This window comes from Condylura cristata, unplaced genomic scaffold, assembly GCF_000260355.1.
Source record: "Condylura cristata isolate star-nosed mole 26May11 unplaced genomic scaffold, ConCri1.0 scaffold00021, whole genome shotgun sequence".
Classification (NCBI taxonomy): Eukaryota; Metazoa; Chordata; class Mammalia; order Eulipotyphla; family Talpidae; genus Condylura; species Condylura cristata.
In genome coordinates this window covers 12485830-12511232 of record NW_004567122.1, presented here as the reverse complement: position 1 = coordinate 12511232, position 25403 = coordinate 12485830, and the positions used below count along the sequence as shown (strand labels likewise).

The 25403-nt window shown below is 47.6% G+C and overlaps 1 protein-coding gene and 1 pseudogene across 4 annotated transcripts in view; both read left to right on the top strand.

The window, feature by feature from the left end:
• SEMA6A (sema domain, transmembrane domain (TM), and cytoplasmic domain, (semaphorin) 6A) overlaps window positions 1–23530 on the top strand; it is a 68921-nt gene extending 45391 nt beyond the window's left edge. For 3 of the 4 annotated variants that reach the window (XM_012727947.1, XM_012727945.1, XM_012727944.1), the window contains 2 exons: window positions 1926–2090; window positions 20880–23530. In XM_012727947.1, coding sequence (XP_012583401.1) covers window positions 1926–2090; window positions 20880–22078 — 1364 coding nt within the window. In that variant the 3' untranslated portion in view covers window positions 22079–23530. The remainder of the gene's footprint in view (window positions 1–1925; window positions 2091–20879) is intronic. The other variant, XM_012727946.1, reaches the window with a different exon arrangement.
• LOC105853902 lies at window positions 23030–25029 on the top strand (annotated as a pseudogene).
• The last annotated feature ends 374 nt before the right edge of the window (window positions 25030–25403 follow it).

The following is a 25403-nucleotide window of genomic DNA, read 5'->3' as shown; positions in this document are numbered from 1 at the left end:
AAAATGCATATCAATTCAGGTAAAAGAAACTTCATGCTCCTTGAGGAGAGGTGGGGTTTTGTTTTTTTTTCCTTCCCCACTTTTTAACTCCCTACAAAGCTATTTCTAATTGTTGGCTTTTGCTGGGTGCTGAATTTTCCTTTAGATCGACCACGTATTTCATGAAGGCAGTGTTGAATGCAATTCAAGAGTGGGAGAGATGGACTGTATTTCAGACCTCAATGGAAGCAGAACGGAAATAAGGGAAATTCCATATTCCTAATTCTCAGGCTAATTTTCCTACCCCTGTTCTCTTATCAGTATTATGAGATATGAAGCCCAGAAGTGGAAAAACAAAAAGTCTAGATGCAAGCACTCTTGAGTTTTAAGGGAACATGTTTTTCACAGTTGGATTTGAACCAGACTATTTGCAACAAAGTGCATGTTTGAAGCTGTGTGAAGTCAGACAAGTTCTCTACAGAAAGAGGCCTCTGAAATATTACGAAAGCTTTGTGGTTATTTAAGTGTTGTGGTTCCAGGAGACTCTTATATAGCTTGGATGAACCACATGGCTGGCTGGCTTTTCCCTGCTAAGCAAAATTTTAAGAAGATTAAAAGTTATCTTTGTAAGGGTGTGTGTTTGCGTATGTATATATAACACACACATATGTATGTTCATATATACTGTCTATATATACCGTTATCTCAATATTACATATGTTGTCTGTCATTTGCAATAATGCAAATTTGTCTGCAATTGGCAATATTAAAATCTCCTGGGAATCTAGCTCCCAAGATTAATTATTAAACAGATAAAATGCAGGGCATCGATGGTTAAAACCTTTCCGATAGCCAGTGTTTTACTGCATATGTGACGATCACAGCCTGAGGCTGGAGCCGCTTGGGAGTCTGTCCGGCTTCGTGCCACAGGCACCTACTACACATTCACAGCAGCCGAGCCTGATGCCTTTTTAAAAACTGTTCAAGAGGTTGCTATAGGTAAGAGGGTTTAATAAGTCAAAGACTCTACTTGAAAATCACAGAAAGGTTATATTTTACTGCTGTCAGGGAGAACAGGTAGAGGGGCTTCTTTAAATCACTGTGACAGTTTAGATCAAAGCAACCTGATGCAATCTGCACTTAACCTTGTGGAGTGATGCAGGGAAAGTTTAGGGATGTGTCATGGGAAATGCCCAGAATTTCCACTCTAACTTCCAGCCTGCTTGTTCTTCTTCTGACATTGAATCACACCAGCCAGTGCAGTCTCAAAAATGGCCCCTTGTAAATGAGCCATGAAAATTACTTTGTTGGAATAAGACACAAAAGACAGGGCCATGACACCATGGGGCAGGCGAGGCCTCCATCCAGTGAGAAGGGGAGGCAGCCAGTTTCCCCAGAGGCCCTCCTCCAGGAAGAGGAAAGCCTGTGAAGCTGAGCCGAGGCCCGATGTCGTCCACACACGGGCTCTAGCACTCGGCTGCCTGTGACAGGAAAGGCTCACCCCTGCTGTAAACCTGCCCCATCAGACACACGTGGTGTCCCCGAGTGGGCCATTCTGCCTTCAGCGCTACGATGGGATACCAGAGGTGAACACTAGTACTTTCCAGCACCGTCCATGTGTCAGACACAATGAGATACTCTCGTTGTGTCTCTCATATAAGTGACATCGCCACACTGTGCACAAAAGGAACACAAAGGTTGAGGGCGGTCCCGTGATCCCCAGGGGCCCACTCGGCAGGTAGCAGAGACAGGACCTCGCCCTTCTTGCCCTAGCTGTAAGTCCAGGGTGTCTTTCCTGAGCCCCACCCCCCAGCCTTGTCATTTCTGGGACCGTCTCCTTCCGGTCTTACCAGCCAGGTCAGGTGACCCACCGCCTGGCCTCTGAGGAAAGGGAACGTGAGTCTCTCCAGCCATGTCGCCCCTAACTGTATTTGTGATGAAAACAGGGCACTCCAGTTCCCTCTTGCACAGCACCACCACGTCAGACTCGACGGCTCAAGAGGGGTTTGAGTCTAGGGGAGGCATGCTGGACTGGAAGGACCTGCTCCATTCACCGGACAGCACAGACACTTTGGGGGCAGTGTCTTCCCATAATCACCAAGACAAGAAGGGTAAGGCCTTGGAAATGCCTCTTCCTCTGGGGGGAGAGGGTGGGAAAAGTGGGGAGGACTGTGTAACTGCTTCCAGCTGCCTCTCGTAGCCGCCCTTAAGGAACCTCCAACACGCTGGCATTGCAAGCTTCTCAGGAAAGACGGCAAGCTCATCCTCTGGGCTTGATCCTAAATTATCCCGACCAAGGAGTAGCCACACAAAACAAATAACTCATGCTCGAAGCTTCCTCCACCCAAAGAGGTGTGGCCTGGCCCCAAGCAGTTGCTGCTTCTGAGATCCCTTCCACTGCTCTTAGCGGATTCTGTGATTCGGGGGCTCCCTTTGCTCACCACAGTGGCCGGAATGCCGTGCGGCCCAGGTGAAGGAACGTCACTGGGGTAGAGGCCCACTGAACCCCTGTATGGTGAAATCGTGGGGCACAGGCCTTTCTGGCTGGTCACCCCTCACCCTCGTCTGGTGCGGAATTTGAACAGAGCCAGGTCCTGAGCCAGACGCCGGTGGCCCCGGAGGGGACAGCAGCTAACACAAAAATATGTGACTGAATGCAGCAGCATTGCTGTGCATTTAAAATGGAAAGGAAGCTGCACCAAATGAAAGGGGTTCCACTGTGACTGTCCCAAATACTCCCTCGCTTTCTTTGCTCCACTGGAGACAGGAAATGTCACGTCTTTTCTCGCCATTTGCTGCTTCTGGTAACACATCCCACTTTAGCTGCAGCTGCGACCAAAGAGGCCTTTACTTGTCCAACAAACAGTCTTGTAAATCAGCGGCTGAAAAGCCCAGTTATGTTGCGAGCTGTTTCCCCCCATTCAGAATTGTTTACTCCTATATGTTTTCAAGAGTTTCATCCAAGCGGGGCTTTGCGTCTCCAGGCAGCCCGGCCGCAGTGACCCTGTAAGGCCGTCTCTATGGTGTCCTCCCCCAGCGCTGTCTGCCTACATATTTCCATCTTTACTTGGAGAGAAGGCTCTCCAGGCAGACTCTCCTGCTCAATTCTCATCCTCGTTTGCCACTCCTCTCCCCAGAATGCCCACACACTGCTGCTTCACCGGCCAAGCCAAAACGTGGAGAGAGGTGACCCTGTTAGTTTGTCTTGAGCGTGTCCGCTCTGCCGGGTTTATTCTCCTCTAACTTCCGCTCATCGACATTCCTGACCCCACATCTTTGAAAGACAAAACTTGGCCTCAGTAGCCTCCTGAAGTAGGAAGGGGTCGCCGGTCGGTCCATCCTGAGAATGCACCGGGCCAGTGGGTGGCAGGACAGCACGCCCTCGTGGGCCACCCGCCGGCATGTGCCAGTATTTGTTCTGTGTGGCTACGACTGCAGCTGTGTTAGTCTTGGCTGAGTTCTCAAGGAGAAACGACTAAGCAAAATCACTTTGTGTTTGTCCGTTACGACTTTCTGGAAATCCAAACAGTCTTTCCAGTAGAGCGTTAAATATGTCAACCCCAAATCCAGCTGTTGGTGGCAATCATTTTCTCTCCACTCCACCGAGGTGGGCGGAGTGGATCTTCTCCAGTCGCTAACGCCCCCGAGGGACGGAGGTTATCGAAGAGTCCAATTAACACTGTGACAGATCATTTCAAAATTCGGCAGTGTTCACTCTCTCGGGTCTTGTTACGAATATTGACAAAGCTGGAAGCGGTCTACAGAGTGTCAGACAATGGTGGCAGAGGTGACTGCATGGGTGTTTAACATGATCACTGTGCTTGTGCTCTCTGCTCCTTGCCTTGCCCCGTCAAATCCAACTTTGATTTTTTGACAACTGATGATGATGTATCTGGTGGGGCAATGCCAATGAGTCGTCGTGCAGAAAATCAGGGGAGGGGGGGAAACAGGCGAAGCTTAATGTTCCTTTCATCATGACTTTTATGATTTTAATTTCCATTTTGCTCGGAATTGTTTTTCTGTTTGATGTTCATGATTTATTTTCAACGTTTGTTCTGTTTTGCCAAGTGCTGTGTGGTATGACTTGGTGGTGGGGTGATCCCGGTGGGGGGAAAAAAAATCTTGTTTCTTTTCTGCCTCATTCTGACACCCCTTAATCTGGGCCAATCTGGGATCCCTCGCTTCTTTTCATTCCCTGACATGAGTGCTGGAACGATGTCACATCCGTGTGCGCAGCATCTCCCGGGATGCGAGAATCCTGTGGGTCTTCCGGGGCCTCTGGCGGGTGCTCTTGTCACTGGGCCTATTGTCTCATGGGAATGTGACATTTGTGTGGCCCGGCTTTGGGAGCTAAATATACTCTGGAACTGTTCCCTAAAGACCGTGCATTTCCCCCACCAAGCAGAAAACACGCCTGCAGCCCCGCTGGCTGAGCGGGCGTCCAGCGCCCTTGACCTGGCTCTGGGGCCGCCGCAGAAAGTCCCATGAGCACGGCGGTCCACAGCTGGACCGCACTGGGCCGGCCCCAGAGTTGGTCCCGCCTCAACCTCCAAGCGATTCCACATTTCCAGAGTATGTTTGCTTGCATTTTTCTTTCTTTTCCTTGCTATGTCTTATGTCTTGATTGAATCCTGTGCGTCCCTCACATCCTGTCCAAGCAGGCGTTCCTCACCTTGCAACCTACCTAATCCCCTTCTGCTACCATTGTTCATGGCCTCCCCCTTTCCAAACAAGAGACCCCAGCCCTCTGCCCCTCTGTGGAAGGTTCCAAGGCTCTTCCCTTCTCCAGTGAGCAGCACTCTGCTGCCGTGGGTACAGTGTCCTAACAGCGTGAGAAGAGCCGCCACAGCACGCAGCGGCATTATCGCAGAAAATGAAGTAATTTTCTCTCTCAGTAACTGGCCGTGACCTTCATTACCCTACTGGCCCTGCCTTAGTGTCTCCTGTCCTTGCTGCTTTTCTTTAAAATTGTTTGATATCTTTCAAGCCTGAGATTCATTAGTAAAAACACAGCCAACCGCCCCATTTTATCTCTGGGTCCCTAGATGTCTGGAGCCTCTGAAGCCAGCCCTTTAATCAGCAAGTTGATAAATTAGATGCAGCTCTGGCTATTTCTTTCTTGGTTCTGCCACATTTAAAAATATATATTATTTATTCATTCTATAACTATTGAGGTGGTAATGAGTAGTTCCAAAGGGACTCTAATTACATATGAATAAGAACGAAAATCCAGTTTCTTTTCAGAGCTGGCTTGTGTCCGTACCCCCACCCCCAGCCCACAGCAAAAGACTTAAGAGCTTGCTTTTTTAGGTTAAGCAATACTGACAACTAACAGCCACTCTTGGGCCTCTTGTTTCTGACCAAAAGTAACAAAATGATAAAACCCGATTTCCAAGAAGACTGCGAGATATGTAAGGAAATTAAACATGCAGAAGAGCTGCACAGCATCAATACCAGATGTAAGTGCCAACCGCTGCCGGTCAGACTCAGTCAGAATCAGAAGACAATCTCCTGCTCTGGACTCACAGAGTTCTTGAGAGCTCCAGAAAACAGATGAAACAGTCAACAGACAGAAAGATGTTCTCGCTTGATTAGAGATGCCGAAATTGTAGTAATATACTCATATATTTTGGGAAATCTTGAAAATGAGATATGATCACAGTATTACATTTAGTCAAGCAGATAGGCTCGTTGCAGACACGGAAAGACTCTAATTTACAGATCAGATGAATAATTTAAAGTGAAATGGACAGTAAATGTTGAATACATTTAATCAATGAACAAGCTGTTCGCGATGACAGTTTTCAGCTTGGGAAACAGTATTTGTAAGGCCTACGAAGGATGATGAGTGTGTAGCTACTGTCCACACTTCCTAATAATCCTGAATAGAACTTAGAAATCACGGGTTATCGAGTATCCTTTTAATAGTCAATTATTTCTTCCTGAAATGCAGTGAGACCTACAGCAGTGTGGCCTCCAAGTGACACGCACCGACCTAAGGTGACTTAGCAGCTAAGGGACCTCTCTGCCCCGGGGACGCTGCCTCCCACTGCACAGTTAGATCCTCCCCACTTCTCTCTTCAGTGTTCTTGCTGCTGACTCTCTCTAACAAGAAAGAACAAGATGGGGGACTTTGCCTGGCAGCTGCTACTCTCTGTAATCAACATCATTTGGTTGCATTAATTTTACTTCTGTGCTCCTCCTGCCTCTGAGAAGCGATACTTTCCCCATTTACAATAGTGAGATAAAGTTTGCATTTGCAAAGCAATGTGACGGTGATTGAATGGAATATTAATAGTGATGCAGGTACTAGGGGTATAAAAATCTGAAGGGAAGTAATCACAGGTGTGACTCACTAGAACCCTAGTGTTGGTCAGTTGAGGCACTGAAGTTAGGGTGACTCTGACTTAGAGCAAGTAAAGGAGTCCTGTGAGGGTGAAGCTTCCAGCAGAGCTTCGTTTCTGGCCTTTGGGAGACGAGGTCCGCTTCAGGCTGAGCCTGCAGAACCAAGTGCGTACACATATCCCTCTCGTGGGCCGCGCTTTGCATCATCTAGTTCTCTCCAAACTTTTCTCCCAAATGCTGAACGCTGGGGTTGGGGATGAGGACACTGAGCAAGCAGGAGCACAGGAGGAAATGTAGACAGTAATGACCACTCTAGGTGTATGAAGCGCCTGCAGAGCATTCTGCGTGCCGGCAGCATGCAGTGGAGACAGCAGCTGGCCACTGGCCGAATGCGGTGAGGACAGTTTTCTTGCAGCCTGTCTGCCTTGCCCACACTCTCCTCACTCCCGTAAGGACCTCAGCTGCAGTGCTTCCCTGGCCTGGCAAAAACCGGGGCCCTGCTTCCCGTTCCGTTCCTTCTACTGTCACAGTCATCTGAGGCGAGTATAGCTGATGACAGAAGCTGCTCGGTCATGGCAACACCACCATTGCTTAAATTCTCACAGACAGGGCATTTTAGGAGCCTCCTCTTTCTCCCACTGGGGAACATGGTTTCTTGGTACCTATTAGGATCTACGTAGGCGACCTTAATAGAGTGGAAATTGTTGCTGGCGACAGTCAAAAGAAACAAAAGCTTGTCTTCTTTTCCTGACTCCTAAATGAGGCCAGGTTTCCTCTGCCGTTTCTTCAGTACCCTTCCCTAATAGAACTACTTTCTGAAGCCTTTCAAGCAGCTTATCACTGACTGCACAGCGCAGCAGAGGATGCCAATGAGGAGGTAGGGGCTGTTAAAGGGAGACATAGCTCCTGCCCACGTAGCCATGAAGCACATGTGGCCACAGAATGTACCAGAATGCCCCAATGGCCACCACTGTGTTTGTGAACAAGGCAAAACCATACACCGCAGGCTTCAGAGAGAGGCCGCTGGAGACAGCTCCGTGTGCATGCCCTCTGCCCTGCGCCTGCCTGACAGTCCCCATGTTCTAGCCGTCACACACGACTTTTCAGAGAGGGGGAGGGATGTCAAGCTGTTGCACACAGGATTCATATTTAAAATCTGTGGAGATGCTGGCAAACGCAGGTTTTCGTTGAACAGCCTGAGGTGTATTTTGAAAACACCTATGTCAGTGATGATTTATGTAGCTTTAATTAGTAAAATCAGTGATTGCAGCCATTTTCCATTGTGATGGCGCCACAGGACAATCTTGAGGAATGAGGAAAGGGGCTCTGTCTGGCGGGGAGAGCAGTACCTCCAACTTCCTATCCGGGCAGGATGTCCAAGGTCCGGAGCTAGGCCACTAACACGTGGTGTCAGCTGCTGCTGTCCCAGCAAGCCTTTCGATTAGTGTCCATTGACTTTTATTTCTGAGGAAAGATACCTTCAGAAAATTCGCCTATGCGCAGCTGTTGTTGCCGAGATTTTAGTCCATTGGTATTTTTTAATTTGTAAATTGTGACTTATCTGCTCTGTGGAGGTTTAGTATCATTTTCACTAGTCTCTTAAGCTATTTTCACCAAAACTTTCAGAGTAACTTTATTTTCACCAAAAGTTCAGAGTAGATTTAAAGAATATTTGTTTAATCATCAGAAATGTACTACTTGAATACTGTAACTATATAAAATACAGAATTCCCAGTTAAAACTGATTTTCAGGGCCTCCTTGATAGCACAAGGGGTTAAGTCTCTGCACTATGAAGCTATCACCAGCCACTGCAGCAGGAGTTCAATACCCAGCCAGGGAGGTGACTCACATGGTGCGGCAGACCTCTCCTGTCTCATCTGCTGCTCCTCTCAGTGTGTTTGGTCAATCTGCCTGTTCTGTTCCCAACTCTGCCTCTGGAGAATCCTCTCACACCACACCTCTGGCCTGTACCCCAGTTCTTGTAGGCATAAATAAATCCTGATTTTTCAGAACTGTTTTAGTATAAGTATATTCTGCACAGTAACAGGATATATACTCATACTAAAACTATATTATTAACCTGAAGTTGAACTGTAGCCAGGCGTTTACTGTTGAAGAGGTCACTGATCATTTTTTCAGTATTAAGACCCAGTTTCTTAGAATACAGCTGTCCTTTTACTACGAGAAAATCTAGATTAACATAGTATATATGAATGTTGACTTATAATAATATACCTATATAATGTTAAAACCAGTGCTCTACTTTAATAACAAAAACAAAAAAATAAAATTAGACTAACCGATACAGGAGGAGTTAAAGTAAAAATTTCATTCTATGAATAATAATATCAACTTAATACCAGAGAATGACCATTCAAGTTACGTATGCATTGGAAAGTGGCAGAGTAATTTAAGAAAGTATCACTTTCAGCTTTCAGATGCTACTTGTCAGTGAGGAAGGCTCAGAAATCAAGCTGATCCTGAACAGGAACACGATTAAAATTACTGGTCATTTTTACTTCTGCTTATCATCAGGGCTTCTTGGTGTTTTAATCAGCTGTTGTATTAGCCGTATCATTTTGTTTCTTCTTTAATTGCAAGACTGCCTTCCCCTACTCTCCATTTCTTATTTACATGGCTTGGGAAGAAATGAACTGGCCTCCAGAAGCCCTGCAAAACACTAGTTTAATATAAATACATGCTGCCTGCAAACCTCACAGCTGAGCGTTCTAGTGGGTACAGCGTCAGCTGAACCTCAGTTCCACCTGCACGCCGGCGCTTGAGCCTTGGGGAGAGGCCCCAGAGGGCAGGGCTGCACCCAGGTGACTGCCTGGCTGGCAGATGGGGCACAATAAAGCCTGAGACTAAGAGAAGATAGAAAAGAGGGGCAAAGGGCTGCAAGAGGGTGAACAGGGACACAGTTCCTCCTCGGTGGAGGACGAGGGACAGCACTACAAAGCTGTGGCGGAGAAGAGCGGGGAGGAGGGATGAGCAAGACTCAGAACTGGATGGAACAGAGTGGGATGGCAGTGAAGAGGAAGGTGTGTGCCGGGCTTCAGTGATGCCGGCTGTGGGGGGCAGGGCTGGAGCTGAGATTGTGCAGGTGTCCTGGAGTCTGAAACGGCATGCGAAGTGTCTTGGCTTCAGCTGTGGGCAGCGAGAGGGGAGAAGGCAGACAGGTACGCAGGAGAGAAGGGTGGCTATGGCGAGCCTGACAGATGAGAGAGCTAAGAAACTGGTGAGTCATGATATGAGTGGCATACAGTAAATTTGAGGGAAAGAATTTTGCACCAGTGTTGGATCTAAAGTGCCTTTTACTATTAATACAACACCACTGGCATTTTTCTGGTAAATTATCCTTGCTTGGCTGAGGTAATCCTAGGTAAAGCCCTAAGGTTCCCTTCATTTTAGTTAGAACACTGGGGTGCATGTCACCTGGCAGACTTTTTGTTCATAACAAGATTTTGAAATCCAGGGTACTTTTTACTTTATTCGTATTTCTATGTCACCCACCAGAAATGGAATCTACTGGTAGTCTCGGTCTTCGGTGAACCCAGAGAGGTGGTAATGGGGGCAGGACAGGGGTGGGGCTGTCAGGTGCGGGCGCTGTCTGCCCCACGAGGACGTGCTGGGCGGAGGGCAGGGTCTGGAAGCCCATGTGCGCGGCCTGATTGTTCTTTCAGCAGTGAGGGCAGAGATGTAGATTCGATCTAATTAATTTTGTATCCTCTTGACAACGTGCTGAATTTATCTAAGGTCTTGATGAGATTATTGTGGAAAGGGTAGAAGGGAAAAAAAAAGTTAAATGTCAGCCATGTAGAAAGCTGTCTCACTTCCCTGCCTGCCTGAATTTACACACCAATGTTTGGATTTACTCTGAAAACACCAACGAGCCCTTTTTACCTAAAATTTCGTTTCTTAAAAAATGGACAGAAATTATTATTACAGAGACTTGAACTTTTTTCTTTTTCAAATCAGCAGCTTAAACCTTAGGGTATTTAAGACATTAATTCACCTTCTGGAGGAGTTCCTTACGTTACCTAAAGTACAGCCACTTTTTAAAGCAACATCATCCTTGACACGCCTTCATTTCACCAGCACCGTTCTCCTTCGGTCGCTTTTTCCTCATTTTCCCTCCCATTTTTTGCACAAAACACACATAATGGAAAAGTTTTCTGACAGCTTAATGGAACTTTCGAGGACCACAGGGACTAGGTTAGACATGATATTATTAACTGAACATCTGGAGTAGTTAACAGTTTGCTCTTTAATTGGTTCAACTGTATTATGCTCATCCAAAATTTGTTGTGGTTAACATTAAAATGGTGAAGAGCCTTTTTTTTTTAAAAGATTTATTTATTCATACAGAACTGGGAGTACAGGCCAGAGATGCGGAGGGTGAGAGAATTCACCAGAGACAGAGTGGGGAGCAGAACAGGCAGATCGATGAAGTACACTGCTGAGGGGAGCAGCGGGTGGGTCAGGAGAGGTCTGCCACGCCATGTGGTCACCTCCGGGGCAGGCGGGAATCGAACTCATGTGGAGGTGGCTTAAGCTTCTTAGTGATGTGTTTTAACCCGCTGAGCCACCAGGGAGGGCCCTGAACAGCCTATTTTTATTTGGGATCATGTGTAATAATGGAAAAATAATAGCTTGGTCTCAAAACTCTTTCTGATAACCTCATTTCAGAGTTCCAAACGCCATTACAAGTTTTACTTTGCAAATTCCACAGACTCTCCACAGACAGAGTAGGTTACAGTAGGCAAAATTGGGAAATTTCCTGAAGACAAACGTGAGTTTTTTTTTTTTTTTTTTGACATTATACATGACAGTGGCCTCAAGAGCTGCAAGAGTTGCTCAGAATACGTAAGTCATGCTTTTGCCATAGAAAGACGGAAGACAGAAATGCAGCACTCACCAGCTGGCCCAGGGATTCGGGCTGTGTGCATGCATGGGCTGCGCTGAGGCCTGCAGGCCTGGGACCTGCATGCTGTGTGAATCCACAGCACCCACGGTTCTAGCAAGGCCTGGAAGGGAAGCAGTGAGGTGGAGCTGGGTATATTTAAATACATGGGGTAGCTGCATTATGGGCAGTAGGGAGGTTTGTCATCCTTAATTAACATTTCATAAGCTCCTGTAAGTTCCACAGCCTGGGAACTATCTTTGTAAAGAGATTCATTTTTAATGGGATAATAGGAATTTCCCACTCCAATTATTTGTAAGTTTAGTAATTTTAAAAGATGCCTTTTTTTCTCCAATGTGGATCTGCAATTGCATGTCTTCAGAGAAGCAGGGCAGTCCTAATGAACTGGAAAGAGGTAATGGGAGTTCAGCATAGTCAACAATGACGATGCTTTATTAGGACGGAAAATAGTGTCATGAAATTTATAGGGCAGCAAGCTGCATTAGGCCTAACCTTTTGGACATATTAAAGCGTGTCATTTCCAGTCTTAGAGCTTCTTGTTATTCATAAATAATAGATAACGCTGGACACAATCATCTGACATTTGTTAAGGTAATAAATATACCATTAAGGGCTGATGGGTCTTATGCTCCATGATTTAAAAGTACACAGCAGAATGTAATGTAACTGGAATGCCTTATATAATTCTCAGATTTGCAGACTCAGTTCAGCTCAGCAGATCCATAAGCACCAAGCTCCTCTGAGTGCAGTGTTTGTTGTGCTGGGCTCTACTACTACCATAAAGCAGAACCTTAATTTGAGGAATGAAATATGACTCAGTTCCCTCCTTTGGTTCGGGCGTATCAAGGAAAAGTCTTCTCGGGGCTCTCTGAACCCTCTAGGCTCCCTGAAGCTCCCTCTCTTGTGTGTTGCTTGCCAGCTGGGACTTGGGTTTAAGCGGGGTTGATGCGAGGTGACGTGAGATGCGGGCTTAGAGGAGGAAGCTCTATTCGGCTGCAAGCACGCCATCGAGGGAGTCCTCTGTCCCTGGGGCTAGGCCCTGACTGGGCTGAGCCAGCTAAGACATATCTGGACTCTTGTACTTCTAACCACTCCCAGAGGGCCACTGTGACAGAGAAGAGGAGCCTCAGAAATGGCCCTCTGGGTCTTCCTGAGGGCAAGTGAAGAGACGTGGGCATTCTTCTAGTAGCTCTTGACTCTAGCACATGGGTTGGTTCTGTTATAGAAGTGGGATCGTAGTGCTTTTGGCCACGTATCAAGCTGTGGTCAGGTACCAAGGGAAGTGTAAGGGACTTGTCTTTCCAATAAAATCACATCAATTCTTTGTCAAAAAAAGGGTAGCTGCAGTGATGATAGTAATCGTCAAGATCCACTAGACTCACCAAGAAGACTATATGTATGTCTTACTTATTTCACAAATATTTTGAAAGTCTGGTGAAACACTGCTTTTGTAACTTCTAAGGTTACATTTTAAAGCAAAACAGCTAAGTGTGTTTTCTGGAATATCATGCAGTGTTTCTCAATCTGCTGGAGCGTATAAGAGTCATCTAAAGGCTTTGTTAAAGCACAAATTTCTGGACCCCACTCCAAGAGATTCTGATGCAGAAAGGACTCAAATATTTGTACTTCTAACAAATCCCAGGTGACAGTATTGCCGAGGAGAACTAACGCAGGGTGCATTCCAAGCCATTACCAGCTGTCTTATTTAAGGTCATTCTCCCAAGATTTGTTGCATTTTTAAATCCCTACTTTTCCACTCGTGGCTAATAAAATCGATCCATCCCAAAGTGTTAATTTAAAACAGTCTATCTTAGACCCTGCACAAGGCAGGTACCATGTCAGAAATTCTAGAATCACTTCCCTTACATTATCAATTGGGCATTAACATGTATCTCGCACGACGCCAAGTGCTTTGCAAGCATTCACTTTTTCTGTCTATTTAATGCTTCCAACAACTTTCAATTCACACACTACTATTGGGGCTCAGAGAAACTGAGTGATTTTTCTCAAGGTAACAGAGCTAACTGGTGAGAGAGCAAGACTTAAGCCCTGGTCTTAAGACCACAATGTTCATGCCCCTCACCAATCACAACCAAGGCTCATCTATTGATAGAGTCCAGACCGCAAGAACTCTAACATTTTTAGGTTGGCAATTCTAGGGGTATTCAAACAAGACCGTTTCCTCATCTTTATCATAGAGGAAAAAATCAAAGCCATAGAGAAAATAAACCAAAGAATCACTTGAATTTTGCGATTTTTATAGGGAGGTCCTTTTCCCTAATTGTGGCTTTGAGGCCTTGAGAGAGCAAAGAAGATGGACCAGGAATTTGGAAATAGAGATGCTTTGTCTGGTTTCAGAACTCACTCAGATGTCAGGCTTCCAGTCTTATGAGAAAGCAAACCTCAAAGAAAGGGAAATACATGATGCAAACCCGTGCATCTGAAATAAACATTGCCTTCTCGGGGAGAGTGACAGTTCAACACTCGGCAACACAGACTGACATTCCAGGACATGGCTTTAACAATGATCTCACAGTGACTCCTGACCTGGACATCGAGCTGTGCTCTGAAGCGGGACCACGCGGAGGGGCACGTTTCAGACTTTGGTTTAGAACAGTGCCCTAGGCATACCTCTATTGGCACAGAAGAGTGAGATGAAGTTGTGTCTCCCCTAAAAAATACAATGCAATTCGTGCTTTCTCCCCTTTCTTGTGATGGCATCTCAACAACCCCCCAAATGCATCTGTTTCAAAGATGACATAACCGGACGTGGCCTCACCCGCCGATAACCACAGCAAGCATTAATTCAGTATGGGACTTTCAGAATAGCTTCTGAATCAAGGCCGTTAGCTAGCCAAGGAGCTGCCTCTGCTTTGGCATGGCCAGTCATCCCCTTTATGCATCCTGATGACCGCAGCGACTCCCAGTTGCTAATCTACAGCCTGCTGGGAAAAAATAATCGTTAAATAAAAGGCAAGGGAAAAGTTAGAGTTGCAAACTGTGCCCATTTCCATGGTTGCTGGCGGTCCAGTTTGTTTGGAGCCATCTGGTCCGAGTTACACAGTAAGACAAGAAGCCACTTCCTGCTGAGATAACTACAGGCAGTGCCCACTGCTCTTCCCTGTGGTCAGCCCCCTGGGCTAGGGCGTGGCTTTAAGAATACATTGTCTGCAGGGAGGGTAGTGGGAAGCCATGTGCCGTCTCTGCTGGGGTTCCAGCGGGCACTCTGGTTCTCGGTGGTGATGTCTGGCCCCGGCTTGTTCACTCATTCATCCTGCTTCGCAGGGCGCGGAGCCTGGCCTTTTGTTACCCTAAGTTTTTCAAACAAGAGAAATTGGGTTGTTAGATTCCATTCACCCAAGTTGTTATGAGGATTTCAAGGAAATTGCAGGCTTGTCTTACTATAAAGCAGAATCAACAGTCTATTTTTAGGGGCTCCCGCTCTGGGGCTTTTCTTGGTGCGCTGCCATCTTTCTTAGCTCTCAGGGCTCACACGAACCCGCTCTGGCAGCGGAGGAAATGTCCATCCTCCCCTTTGCCTCTGCGTATTTCTCTAAAGGACACAGAGAGGCTTTGTCGTCTTTGTGGTCACCGGGTCTGCTTTACACAGATGCCTATTAATCACTTCACTATGGAGACAGACACATCCATCATATCACAGCTACTCCGAAACAGGCAGGCCAGTGAGCAGGGTGAGAGAGGCAAGTGCTCAGTTAACCATTTCCAGTGTCAGCGCCTCGATCTCATACTGGCAGGTAGAGGGGGTAGGGTGGGTAAGGCTCGGGCATGCATTCAGCTGCTTCGGTATAACTCACTTCAGGTCGTTCATGTGTGTGTTCTGCCTCCTCCTGTGCTTGGAACAATAACAACTCCCTGCTTCTCTGTATGACCAGGGGATAAGTCTAGTTCTCGTAGCAGTAATTTCAAGTAGACTAGCTCAACTTTAGAGCTGAGGCACTGACTCTTGGAAGTCAGGAGTTTTTCAAGCATGGATTCAGCCCTGGTCAGAACAAGCGGAAAGGCAGCTTTCTCAAGCAAGAAGACCCTTAGGAGGACAAGATCCAAGAGCTTTCCTTCCAAAATGAACAGGTCTTCCAAATATCCCTTTCAGGCTTTCCACTACCCACTTCCAAATAGTGTTTAGTGCTCACTCTTGAAGCCGTCCTCCACAGGCAGCCATTCATTCATGCAATCACTGAGTATATATTTCACAGCTACTTACTGGGGATTCAGTGTCTGGGGATTCAGTAGTAAATCCCTCCTAAACAGTCTAGAAGTGTCATGAGACAAAGACAGACATAAGCAGGTAGCACGGGACAGAGACATACAGAGCTCCAGGACGCTCCCGAGGGGGAGCCAGCCTGGTCTGTGAGCTAAAGAAGCCCCCACTATGGGTTGAGATGCAATGGAGCTTCCACCTCTCGTGATGCTGCCACACCTTGGATGCACTTCATGGGTGAGGGTCAGAAGAATGGGGGTGAGCAGGGATAGCCCCTGCAGAGGGAACCTGTGTGAAAGTCCAGAAGTGGCCAGAGTGCAGCCAAGTGGCTGAGCCTAGAGCAGAAGATGCTAGAAGGCAGGCAGATCACTGGCCACTCCTGGAAACAGCCTTCGCAGTTCTCCTGCTGGGCCTGCGTTCTCATTGCTGTCCCCATCCCAGCTGAATTCTGCACAGCCTTCAGGCTCCTCTCCACTCGTCTCTTCTAAAGCTCTGTCCACGACTGGAGCAGAAGCGACATATCTCCTGGTAGCTCTTGCCACTTCACTCTTTGGATGCCGTTCGCGCATGGGCACTGCTTCTGTCCTGCTGGGTGGCCGCTTCCGAGCCTCTGTCACCCAGCTCCAGCACCCAGCCCAGCCCTCCAGCCGCAGAGTTGCCTGGAACTGAAAGCTTGCTAGACCGGGACAGTGCAAAAAAAGGCACCAAGACATTCACAGTCTAGCCCTCCACAGGAGGGCCCCTTTGCTGGTGCTGGGCTCCCCATGCAGACCAGGCCACGCAGAGAATCACTGAGCAAGGAGATGAGAAACCGTGTTTCAGATGAAGAAGCTGAGGTCTGTATTTCTGAATGCACTGACATGGGCCTCACAGAGATAATCAGAACTGTGTTGAACGTTCCCTGACTTTATACTCTGCAATTGCCCTTATTTTTGAATTACATCTTGCAGGGCCTGGAGGACGGGGCTGTTCCTAATCTTTTCATTGCTTCAGCCTGTAGATAGCTTCGAATTGCCCTTCTGAAAACTCCCTCCAATATCTAAAAACTGTCTCTTCAGAAAAAAAACAAAACCAGTGATTCTATTCTTTCTCAGTTCTGCCAATCTAAAGCATGATTTCAGAGAAATCTCCGAGCCATTGTGTGCCTTGCTTCCTGCAATAGGAAGGTGGAAAGAATAACCATTTAGCACCTCATGACGAGTGAGAAATAGCTGTTGGTTAATGAATCAATGCAGAGGATTTTTCAGATGCTGTTTGCATTATGAATGCCCCATTTTGAGCTGGTGAGGGCAAAGGCCCGGGGCTTGCTAGAGGAAGGCATTCCAGCACCCCAGGGTGCAGAGGCCACTTTGATTGTGCCCTCTACAAGGGGTCCCAGGGGATTCTGCCCACCCCCAAACACCTTCCACTTCCCCAGGGTTTCCATTCACCGTGTGGCACACTGGACGTTCATCCTGCTGCCACTCTGCAGTGATGCCTTTGTTTCAAATTATTTAATTCCATTGGCTCACTGAGTGTTAGGAACAACCCTGTGACCCTCATTGTCTCTTTTGGAATGATCTGGAATGAATTTCTTTTTATCTTTACACTGTTTCTCTTATTATGGCTTTGAACGAATCCTGAATACCCTTACAGATTTCTTTCGTCTGCTGGATGCTGGGATTCAATTTCTGTTATAGGACAGGAAATAGAATTTGTTGCGGTGACTTTAGAAGCAAGGTTGTTGTGGTCTCTCAGGGATGACCCGCCAATTGAGGAACCGGCTTAGAAATGTCACTAGAATGTCTTGCAAACGCCCTTGTTTTAATTGTGGCAACATCGGTTTATAGCACTGTCCAGGTTTAAGGTTCACAGTCTCAGCTCAGCAGGCCACTTCCAAATGTCCGGTCACCGCCCACTGGTCAGCCCCGCTACCTATATCAGCCTGCCACCCCTCTGCTGAGCACCCTTCTGCTGCCAGAGTCTAAGGGGAAGACCTACTTGTCTATCTTTCACTTATCAGGTCCCCACCCAAGAGCCTTGGAGTTGGCAAGGGGCACAAACCCAGATAAAACACCAGCCCTGCCCTCACCGAGCTGACTGCAGGATTATTGCTCCAGTAGGAATTTGACTCTAACTGTGCTTTTGCTCAACATTTCCTGCTTTTACTAACTTCAAAACTCAGGGGCAGTCCTGCAGCACAGGTACCTGTTCCCTCCTGTTCCCTAACCCTCCCCCACCCCGCCCCCTGCCCCATTGGCAAAACGTGGTCTGCACAGGAGAGGCAGGTCTGTCCCTCTCCCTCAAGACCCCCAGCTAATGGGATCCAGTGCAGCAGCTGTCACTGTCACCCCAAGCTCTGGGTCAACCACCGGCTTTTCTTTATGGTTTCTTTGCCCTGCAGATTTGTCCGACAAACTAAAGCAATGACACGCTTTCCTATTCACCCTTCCATTGGATTCTGAGAGCAAACCAGTAAGGAGTCAGAGTGAGTGTGGCTGAGCCCACATTACAGGTGAAAAGACTGAGCCCCAAAGATGTCGAGTCCCTTGCTGAAGGGCCTCCCAACCAGTAAGCAGGCGCCTCTGACATGCCGCCCGGCCCGAGCGACCGGCTGGTGTGTCGGAGGCGGCAGCAGCGACACCTCAGTGCTGGTTCCCTTAGTTCTAGGGCTGCTGCTCTGGCCCTGTTCATGATATAAGGGGCATTTATTTACATGCATTTACCTAGATGTACAGATTATATAATTAGATTATATAAATGCATCTATGTACATTGCAAATGTACTTCCTGGAGGTGCTTTCAACTGAGTTTCTGTTTCTGACTTTGAATGTGGGGTTCTGGATGTGTAGCCGCAGGTGAGGGAAGCCGCCTGCCCGTGGCTAATGGCTCGAGGCTGCTCGCGCAGTAAGGTGCTCAAGGCACTACAGTCGAAGCCAAAGGGGGCCGCTAAGACCTCCTTTCCTTCCAAGCCGACACGCGCTTGATTTGTCAACAACCAAACATCTGAACTGCAGCATCATCCACTAAAAGTTTTTCCTAGTTAAGAGAGCAGTGGTTCCCGTCAGTGTGAGATAGTCAAGAACTCTTAGCCATGAAAGAAGAGTGTTGGGGAGCAAAAAGTGAAATAGCAATGGCTAAGTATGAAAATGGTGCCGCTTTCTCAATCAGTGAATAAAACAGACAATGAGCGACACTGAGCTTCCATGTGCTTGTTCTGCTGAGACTGGCAGAGAGCTACCTACTTACAAGTACTCACCGATGGGGGAAGGCTCCCAGAAATACAGTGAGCTGGAAGGGAGCCACGAAACTGTCATTTCCGCGCAAGCATCCACCCCATCCCCACCGTTGGTGGGGTCCAGCCTGTGTCAGACCTCACTGAAATCACCAAGTCAATGAAGGAAATCAAACCCATTTTATTCACAGGTGTACATTTTTGTGCCATTATGTGTAGGTGGTAAAACATGACGTTCAATAGAACTCCATACACAATCAAAGTTGAAAGAAAATCAGTTGCTATTTTAGCATTACAACAAGGAAATGCAAATTTAAGGGAGAAATTTTCATTAGCACACTTCTCGGTGACTAGGTATTAAAGCATATTTGAATGCAGATGCCCCACTGTTTGGGGAGCTCCAAAACATAAAAGGTGTGAGTTATAGCTGAATTTCCTGCTGTTCTTTTCGCTTCTCGGTTTCTACCCTTTAAAAGTTCATAAAGATAAATCTGGAAATATTTGAAAAGTGTCACACTTGGCAATCACTCAGCGTCTTTCTGCCTTACGCGCTCTTTCCCTGCTTGCCCTTCCTAACTGAGGGCGTTTGTCTCATCACAGTATCTCTGCTCCTCCCGCCATGCTTGTGCTTCTTTCTGTTTGTCTCCACCTGAAGTCACATCCTCTGTCACTGGACAATCATTGCCACAGCAACCGACTGTGACGTCACAATGGAGGGAAGGAGGACAGCTTAGAAAGAAAAGAGAATGTAATCTCCCAGCCAAAGGCTTCTGAGTTTTAAAACCAGTTTCGCTAATCAAAATAGCTTCCAGAACACCCCGTGACAGCGCTGCATCATGGCAAGGCCTCGCTCGGCTGTGACACAGAAAGCGTCTCAGCCACGTGTCAGGGTTGCCTGTATGGGCCTGGGAAGGGGTTGGAGATTTTTATTCTGAGTTCATTCTAAGTCTGCACTACTGATATCTGCCAGTAAAACACATTAAACATATCCAGAAAAAGTTGAGTGAGTAGATGAAAAATGTGTCCCCGGAAGCCAGAGAAGGTACATTTTCTGTCTTACTCGCCTTTCCATAGTAGGAGCAGTGTTTACAGCCCTCAGCCCAGGCGGTGCCTGTCATGTATTCATGGTCCTTCACTCTCCAGAGGCAGGAAGTGAGGTATCTGAGGCTTTATTTTTCAGCTACCGCATCTAGCACTTGAGATCTGATGATTGTGATGTGTATTCTCACTTGGTATTAAAAAATAAGAGCTCCATGTTTGCGGTTGATTAGAGTCTCTGAGCTTGGTGGCTGATAAAGCAGGAACAGGGAAAGTGACTTTCTTGAGCAGCATCTTGCTTAATGTAGCATAAGATTATTGATGGGTGTAGTCACATAATTTTTATTAAATTGAAGAAATTAACTCAGCTGAAGAATCTCACCCTGACAGCAAACTCTAGTTGTAGTAATGAGACCTGACACCTGTCAAATCCAAGACAGGACTCCAAATGGTCTTCCCTCACCAGCCCTGTTCCCCCAAATAATCTCTCTTCAACTGAAGAAGAGAGCTTCACTCAAACATTCAGCACATTTACCTCAGGTTGAGTAGAGGTGGTTCTTGTTTCTTAGAGGGGTAATACAAAATCAGCTCAAACATTTGCCATCTGTGAACGTGAGCTGTATTCTTGCATTGTCAGACTCACTTTCCTCCAGTTGCTGGAAATGCAAACAGAGCTTTTCTCCAGCAAGGGGTGATGGGGCCCACAAGGAAGTCATCAAAAAAAGACCCTGGGTTCCAGGAGAGTTGTGCGATTTGTTCATTTAACAGGCATCAAATTGTTGCCTCTGCCCCCGACTCAAAATATCTCAGTCATCCCAACTCTGTGAATGGGACACTGAGGAAAAAAAAAAAAAAAAGATGAAGCGGGGGACGTTTTGGAAGCCAAGTGCCGCCCTCAGCCACACGGTAAAGCAAAGCAGAAAGTATGTAGCTGCGAAAAGGGAAAGAGCTTTTTCAAAACACAAAGAAGGCAACAAACGAGTGCAATTACATACTTGGGGGGCACTGAGGATTCATTAGTCCATGTTTGGCACGCTGCGCCCTGAAGAGGTGCTATCGTCACTTACTACTATTACTAATTAACAGGGTGAACGGCAAACAAAAATAAGGCTTGTGGTGTGCTTTCATTCCTTAACGCCCTATGCGATGTCTATTGCAGGAGTGATTCGGGAAAGTTACCTCAAAGGCCATGACCAGCTCGTTCCTGTCACTCTCCTGGCCATCGCGGTCATCCTGGCTTTTGTCATGGGAGCTGTCTTCTCGGGCATCATCGTCTACTGCGTCTGTGATCACCGGCGCAAAGACGTGTCGGCGGTGCAGCGCAAGGAGAAGGAGCTGGCGCACTCGCGCCGGGGCTCCATGAGCAGCGTCACCAAGCTCAGCGGCCTCTTTGGGGACGCGCAGTCTAAGGACCCCAAGCCGGAGGCCATCCTCACGCCTCTCATGCACAACGGCAAGCTGGCCACGCCCAGCAACACGGCCAAGATGCTCATCAAGGCTGACCAGCACCACCTCGACCTGGCAGCCCTGCCCACCCCCGAGTCCACCCCGACGCTGCAGCAGAAGCGCAAGCCCAGCCGGGGCAGCCGCGAGTGGGAGCGGAACCAGAACCTCATCAATGCCTGCACCAAGGACATGCCCCCCATGGGCTCCCCTGTGATCCCCACGGACTTGCCCCTCCGGGCCTCCCCCAGCCACATCCCCAGCGTGGTAGTCCTGCCCATCACGCAGCAGGGCTACCAGCACGAGTACGTGGACCAGCCCAAAATGAGCGAGGTGGCCCAGATGGCGCTGGAGGACCAGGCCGCCACCCTGGAGTACAAGACCATCAAGGAGCATCTCAGCAGCAAGAGTCCTAACCATGGGGTCAACCTGGTGGAGAACCTGGACAGCCTGCCCCCCAAAGTCCCACAGCGGGAGGCCTCCCTGGGCCCTCCGGGGGCCTCCCTGTCTCAGAACGGCCTGAGCAAGCGACTGGAGATGCACCACTCCTCCTCCTACGGGCTGGACTATAAACGCAGCTACCCCACGAACTCGCTCACGAGAAGCCACCCGGCCACCACGCTCAAAAGAAATAACACTAACTCCTCCAACTCCTCCCACCTCTCCAGAAACCAGAGCTTTGGCCGGGGAGACAACCCGCCCCCCGCCCCGCAGAGGGTGGACTCTATCCAGGTGCACAGCTCGCAGCCGTCGGGCCAGGCGGTGACTGTGTCGAGGCAGCCCAGCCTCAACGCCTACAACTCACTGAGCAGGTCGGGCCTGAAGCGCACGCCCTCGTTAAAGCCGGACGTCCCCCCCAAACCTTCCTTTGCTCCCCTTTCCACATCCCTGAAGCCTAACGACGCGTGTACATAATCCCAGGGGGAGGGGCCGGGGTCGAACCAGCAGGAAAGGCGAGTTGCCCGCTCAGCTTGGCACCCGAGTACCCGCCAGCCCAGGACGGCCAGACTGCGCCGAGGCCTCCGGGTCCATCTCTCCCGGACACAGGGGTGCTCGTGAACATCAGGCCCAGCGCTTTGGTGAAAGTTTGCAACGGACTCACCTCCATCTCTTCCCTCTCTCCCCTTACACCCTACAACAGGTTGGACTCACGAAAGACTTAAGTTATCATCACAAACATGAGCCAAAAGCACATACCCACCCACCCCACACACGTGTGTGTACTCACACGCGTGTACACACACACACACACACACACACAGAGGTGAACAGTAACTGCAACATCTTGTCCTTGACTGCACGGGGGTGCTGCCACACTGGGCCAGCCTTCCCACCCTCAAAACAGACACCTTTTTTAAAAATGATGAAAATTAAAGACAAAAAAATAAAGAATTCATTGATAATTCTAACTCAGACTTTAACAATGGCAGAAGTTTACTATGCGCAGATACTGTGAAATGCCCACCAGTGTTACAGCTTTCTGTTCTAGCAGACGATGCCAGTTGGGCCACGATGTCATAGGTTTCTGCTCCTTCTTTTAATGAAATAACGTGACCGTTAACGCAAGTAACTCTTTATTTATTGTTCACTCTTGTTTTTCCTGAAAGGACTCTTCCACATGCTATCTTAAGAACAGCTCTTCAGAAAGTCCACTGAAAAACTTAAAACTATTTAACGTGAAATCCATTAACTGGAATAATTGAGTTTCTTTATTTTTACAATAAATTCACTGAGTAATTAAGTTGGAGCTGGAATTCTGAGCTTTGTGTTTGGACTCTCTGATCTCTAGCTAAAGGAAAAGGTTAAGAGGGGAATGTTTATTTAAATCTACCAGTTAATTTGATGGCCAGATTTCTGGCCTATAACATGCAAAAAGAAAACAATAGTAATAGGGTAAAAGTCCTTCCAGAGCCGAATTTCTAAAGCAACCGGGACAGGAACTTTTAGGGTGGCACATCCGTGCCCCACTGCTGCTCATGTGCTTTGCCAGTGGTTCCTACTTTCTGAAGGCACACAGCTCGTGATACACCATCTCATTTCACCTTGCATGTGAGACAGCAAACAAAATCCACAAACGGTGTGAACTAATTAATATGCTGGCTGCTACCTTGCATAAATCAATGGTTTGATCACACGGGTTTTTCGTGGGATTACATCTGTGAATAGCCTGTTTTCCACATGTAAATTTGTGCCTTACACCCTGAGTTGTGTATGCTTGTAAACTGTCATGATGATAAACTTTTTCCCCTTTTGAAATAAATGCCGATATTTATTTAATGCTCCCTCCCCCCACCCTTGCTCCAGCCCACTGGAAGATCAGCGTCCAGCAGATGGAAGAAGGCAGTGGTGATGGTTAAATCCCACAGCCTGGGAAAGCCGGGTCACATCACACCCTCCAGTTCACACTTCCTTCTAGTTGTGCCAACTTGAACCATCCTCTGCCCGTGCCGCCAAGCATGGACCCCAGTGTTGTGGATGGCAGGTCCCCTTTCTTCCTCCAGAGCTCCCTGCTTCCCTTTCTGTTCTCAGATCATTTCGGCATGGTGATATTCTCGTGTTAACCAGTGGAAGGAGGGCGGGACTAATAGCCCAGTCTTCCTTTCTGCTGTGTCCATCTGCTGGAGGACACGCTGTGTGGCAGGCGCTGGGCGGAGTCTCCAAGCCGTGTGCTTGGCACACATGTGCCATGCACACAAAGAAATGGCATGGCAATGGATGCAGGCAGGCTGGTCCCTGCTGTGATTCATCAGTCACTCCAAGTGCAAGGCCGGCCACGGTGGACATGGTAAAAATTGGGGGCAAAGATTTTTAACTTTTTTGAAAAATTTCTTTATCCTTTTGTTATTGTTTGTTGGGGGGGGCGGACTGGGGTGTGTGTTTTTCTCCCCTCGGTTTTCATTAGCTCAAGCACACAGAGGGATTCTTGTTTACTCTATCCCGAACAAAAGAACTGTCAACATACTGTAATCTATGAGCATTGTTGTTGCTTGTTATTGTATTTTTTAAACAGTTAAACAGTATACTGGGTGCCTCTTTGTCTCTTTCTATTTCCAGTTTGCTCTTGTGGGCTTAGTTTAGTTTTTTTTGTTGTTGTTGTTGTTTAATTAAAAAAAAAAAAAAAGCCTTCCAAAGAGACAGCTTTGCACTGGGTAATGCAAAGGGATCCACCAGTCACGCGGAGCCTGGGTGTGTGACCAGGCGCACGGCCTTCTGCTGATGTTCCAGCATCCCTTGCAGCCCTGCCCTGTCGTTTGGGCTAGGCTCTGTTGTTTTGTGTCATGTTTTTGTTTTGTTTGCTTTGTTTGGTTAGTGGCATCAGTGTTCACATCCTGTGAACTCTGTGCCCTGAAACCATGAAGTCTGTCCTAGACCCTGAGATACCGTTGTATTTCCCTTTTCTTTTCAAATGCAAACAGAGGAAGGGGTGGGGACATCTCCCTGTGCCCCAAGCACCCCAGGAGGACCCCAAGGAAGAGTGACAGACAGCAAGCGCCCGCCGCTGTGCCCTGCGGCGGCCTCGCCTTGGCCATGTTGAGACCTGTCAAAACGTGCACCCCACGCCCGACTTCCCACAAGCCACCACTTGCGGTGTTAACCCATGCATTGAGCTGGGCTTCTGCATTTAAGTATTTTTCCCCTCTTCTTTTTTCCCCACTGTGTATGGGGAGGGCCCATAAACCTGAGTGTGCCTTTGCTTTCCACCCTTGCTAGACACTGGTAGATGCAACAAACTCAGATTTATATTTGTTGTAAAGTTGTAAAAATATTGTGATGTCACCAACTTCCTTCCATCTCTACATCCCCTAACATCTGATTCACAACTTAATGTATGTTGTAAAAAAGGAAAAAAAAAAAAGAAAAAGAAAAAAAAAGCAAGGAAAAGGCTCTTTATTACTTAAAAGTAATAAAAACAAGACTGTTCTACATTATTTTTGTGTGTCCTGAATGCTTTTATTCATCTCTTCATGTTTCCTTTTTTTTAGCCCCTTGCCCTTTTTGAGTAAGACGCTCCTCTTCCTCCATCTCTAGCTGGCCTCAAATAAAAATAACAAAATAATGAGGCCTAACTGTTTGCAGTAAACCCTGTAGCCCCCCAAACACCACCCCCCACACGCAACTTTGATGTTTTTTCTGCCTGCACCCATGGTGGAGCCGTACTGAAGCAGTAATTAAAAGGCAGAGCACGCACTGACTTCTTCTATTCATTTTATGCATTTTCTTTTTATGGGCTTGTTCGTCA